This window comes from Aulonocara sp. 'chitande type north' Nkhata Bay, linkage group LG3 (genome assembly GCF_057382095.1).
Source record: "Aulonocara sp. 'chitande type north' Nkhata Bay isolate Kocher_YH1m ecotype deep benthic linkage group LG3, A_spYH_male_GT1.1, whole genome shotgun sequence".
NCBI lineage: Eukaryota > Metazoa > Chordata > Actinopteri > Cichliformes > Cichlidae > Aulonocara > Aulonocara sp. 'chitande type north' Nkhata Bay.
This window is the reverse complement of record NC_141346.1, coordinates 53,869,082-53,871,713: the sequence shown is the minus strand read 5'-3', so window position 1 is coordinate 53,871,713 and position 2,632 is coordinate 53,869,082. Positions and strand designations below refer to the sequence as shown.

Sequence of the window (2,632 nt, the reverse complement as noted above, 5' to 3'; positions counted from 1 at the left end):
CTGTTTTTTCTTTTCTTCTGAGTTCTCCTTCCTGGAGCTCCAGCACCCACCCACCCAGGTTGGGTGGAAATGTTCTCATTTTAAGAGCTTGATTGTGAAAGATTAAACTGCTGATGTCCACAGAGGTTTAAAGATAAGCTATAAATAAATAATAATTATGCATACTTTATTGAATTCCTCTCTGCACTTAACGCATTCACTCAGTGAAGCAGTCTACCTATCTAATCTAACACTCAGGGAGCAGTGTGCAGGGACAGTACCTTTCTCAGGGCTAGCTCATCTGTTCAGTGGAGTTGAACCCCTGATCTTCAAATCATGGGGCCACCACTCTACCTACTGAGCTATCCCTGCCCGAACTTCAAACTTACATACATTTTTAAAAATCTAAAAAGCCATTTTTGTCATATATTCTTTTATGAGTTTTTTTTTCTTTTTTAAATGTTCAATCAGTATAGCTCTACTCCTAAATGGACCTTTGAGGATTTGAGCATTTGGCAAAAATAAGAGTTCCTCTTAATTGTAAAACACAAATCTGAGGATGTTGGAAGACATTTGAGGTTCTGATCAGCTTTGTGGCATGTAGATGGTCCTTTTATTAAAGTCCTGAAGAAAACTCATAAACACTGAGGCCCTGCTATGTGCCAACGTGTATCTGGACCCTTACAAAACAAAGATGTGAAGCAATATTAATATTTATTGGGATTTTTTTTTAATTTCCAGGTTTCAGTTACTGTTGTTGATATGTTAAGAGTAAGAATAAGTTCAGATTCTCTTAAAAATAATAACAATAATATGTTAACAATTGTTGGACTTGTGGAGGTATTTTGAGAACCCTAAGAGACTCTTATAAACATCTGAAGGAAAATATTCTTTAATCATCGATGCAGACTAATCAGAAATGTTGATTAGTGATTTTATTGTATTTTGGAGAGTTAGAACAAACAGGTGGGATTCTCAAAGTCAGTCAGTTTCTTGGGGTCTGAAGCAACAACAGCACAGAGCTCTGAATTTTTGGAAGAAGCCGTTTCTTTTCTTCTTTTTCTCCTTTATTTGAATGTTGTCAGACTTCTCTGAATTATTAGTAATAGAGACAACTGGCTCAGACATGGATAGACTTACAGAAGGGAGTTCCTCACTGGGAAGATCATCAGACAGAATTTTGGAAGCAGGTTCTTCAGTACGAAGAACATCAGCCATTTGTGAACTTTCAAATGGAGGTTCTTTAGTAGGAAGAACATCTGACTTCGGCAGACCTTCAGAATGAGGTTCTTTAGTTGGAAGAACATCAGGCACTACTGGACTTTCACAAGTGGGCTGGAAGATCTGGCATATGCTCTTCTTTGCTACATCAGCAATTGTTCTGAGCAGCTCTGGTGCAAAGTTTGCAATTTTGTTCAGCAGAATCTGTTCTGGATATTTCTCTCTGACTTCAGACAGGATACTTTGCACCATGCCACCTCTGATGGACCTTGAGAAGATGTCCTGGTTTTCCATTGTTGGGAGAGATTTGGACACTCGATCCAAAGTGGCCTTTGTCACACTGGTGGAGAGGATGCTCAATCTCTGGGAGGCCATGTTCAGTAGGGAGTGAGGAGGAAGCTCCCAGAAGCCATGCAGGACACGGGGAACCACCTCTATCACCACATCTGGAGCAGTGAGCAGTTTGGAGGTTTGTGCGTCCTGCTGCCTCTCTTTAAGGAGGTCAATGTACTGCCTGACATTGCTGAGGAGCTTAGGTGTTCTGCAGAATAAAGTTATAAGAATGATCTTTTACACCTATTTAAAGAATCACAGAAATATTGAAACACTGTAGCTGGACTGTTAATTCAGGAGGTATGGCCTCTGGAAATCCCAGCAGCATCCAGGCTTGAAACTTGATGTCCCTCATTTTATGTATTATGTTCACTGCCCACACCTGAAACAGAAAGCACGTTTACAGTGCAGTTTTGTTGAAAGGTTATGTGATCATCATGGGAAAAAAAAGATCTCCAAGTGACTAAAAGTTTTCTAGTCTTACCAGTTTCAGAAGAGGTTTGGCTTCTGTTTCTTCCAAATCCTCCAATTCAAACTCCCAAAGTGTTCAAAAGAAAACAAAAGAGAAGTTTTCTCTCAGCATTTACACTTCAGCACAGTTTCAGGTGTGAGGTGGATGGTCTGTAGGTGTCACAGTAACTCACTGCACGCTGACTGTCTCTTTGCTCCTCTCCACCAAAAGATCTCCCATACCTTCTGCAGTGAGGCTCGATGGTATTTGGTTTTCCTTCTGAAGTCTGAGGAACTCCATCATCATTGAAATCTAAAAATAAAAGGAGACATTTAATCAGCACCACTCTCAAGTCCTCAGAAATCACCTGATATTTTATCTCAGTTTTGGTTTGGATGGGTCTGGGTCTTACCTGAGCCCTGTAACCAGGAGGATACTAGCAGATCTCCACAGTATCATATATGGGTATGTTGAACAACACCTATCAAAAAAAAAAAAGAGATTACTCATTGTTACTTAAATTGATTCTCAGGTTGTCACCTTTTAAAACGGCATCAAATTCTTCAAACTGTTGAAATGCAGTAAAAACAAAGTGTCACATATGCTGATGGGTTTGTAGTAGTGCTGTCAGTGTTAATCTCGTTAAAA

The 2,632-nt window shown here is 39.7% G+C and overlaps 1 protein-coding gene across 1 annotated transcript; it reads right to left on the bottom strand.

The window, feature by feature from the left end:
- Positions 1-813: 813 nt before the first annotated feature.
- On the bottom strand, positions 814-2,287 carry LOC147336200 (uncharacterized). Its single transcript, XM_086286154.1, has 4 exons — positions 2,178-2,287; positions 2,018-2,078; positions 1,809-1,915; positions 814-1,741 (listed from the first exon to the last, which is right to left on the bottom strand). Exons 1-4 carry the CDS (start codon positions 2,285-2,287, stop codon positions 961-963), a joined length of 1,059 nt encoding a protein of 352 aa, XP_086142280.1. The 3' UTR covers positions 814-960.
- Positions 2,288-2,632: the final 345 nt, after the last annotated feature.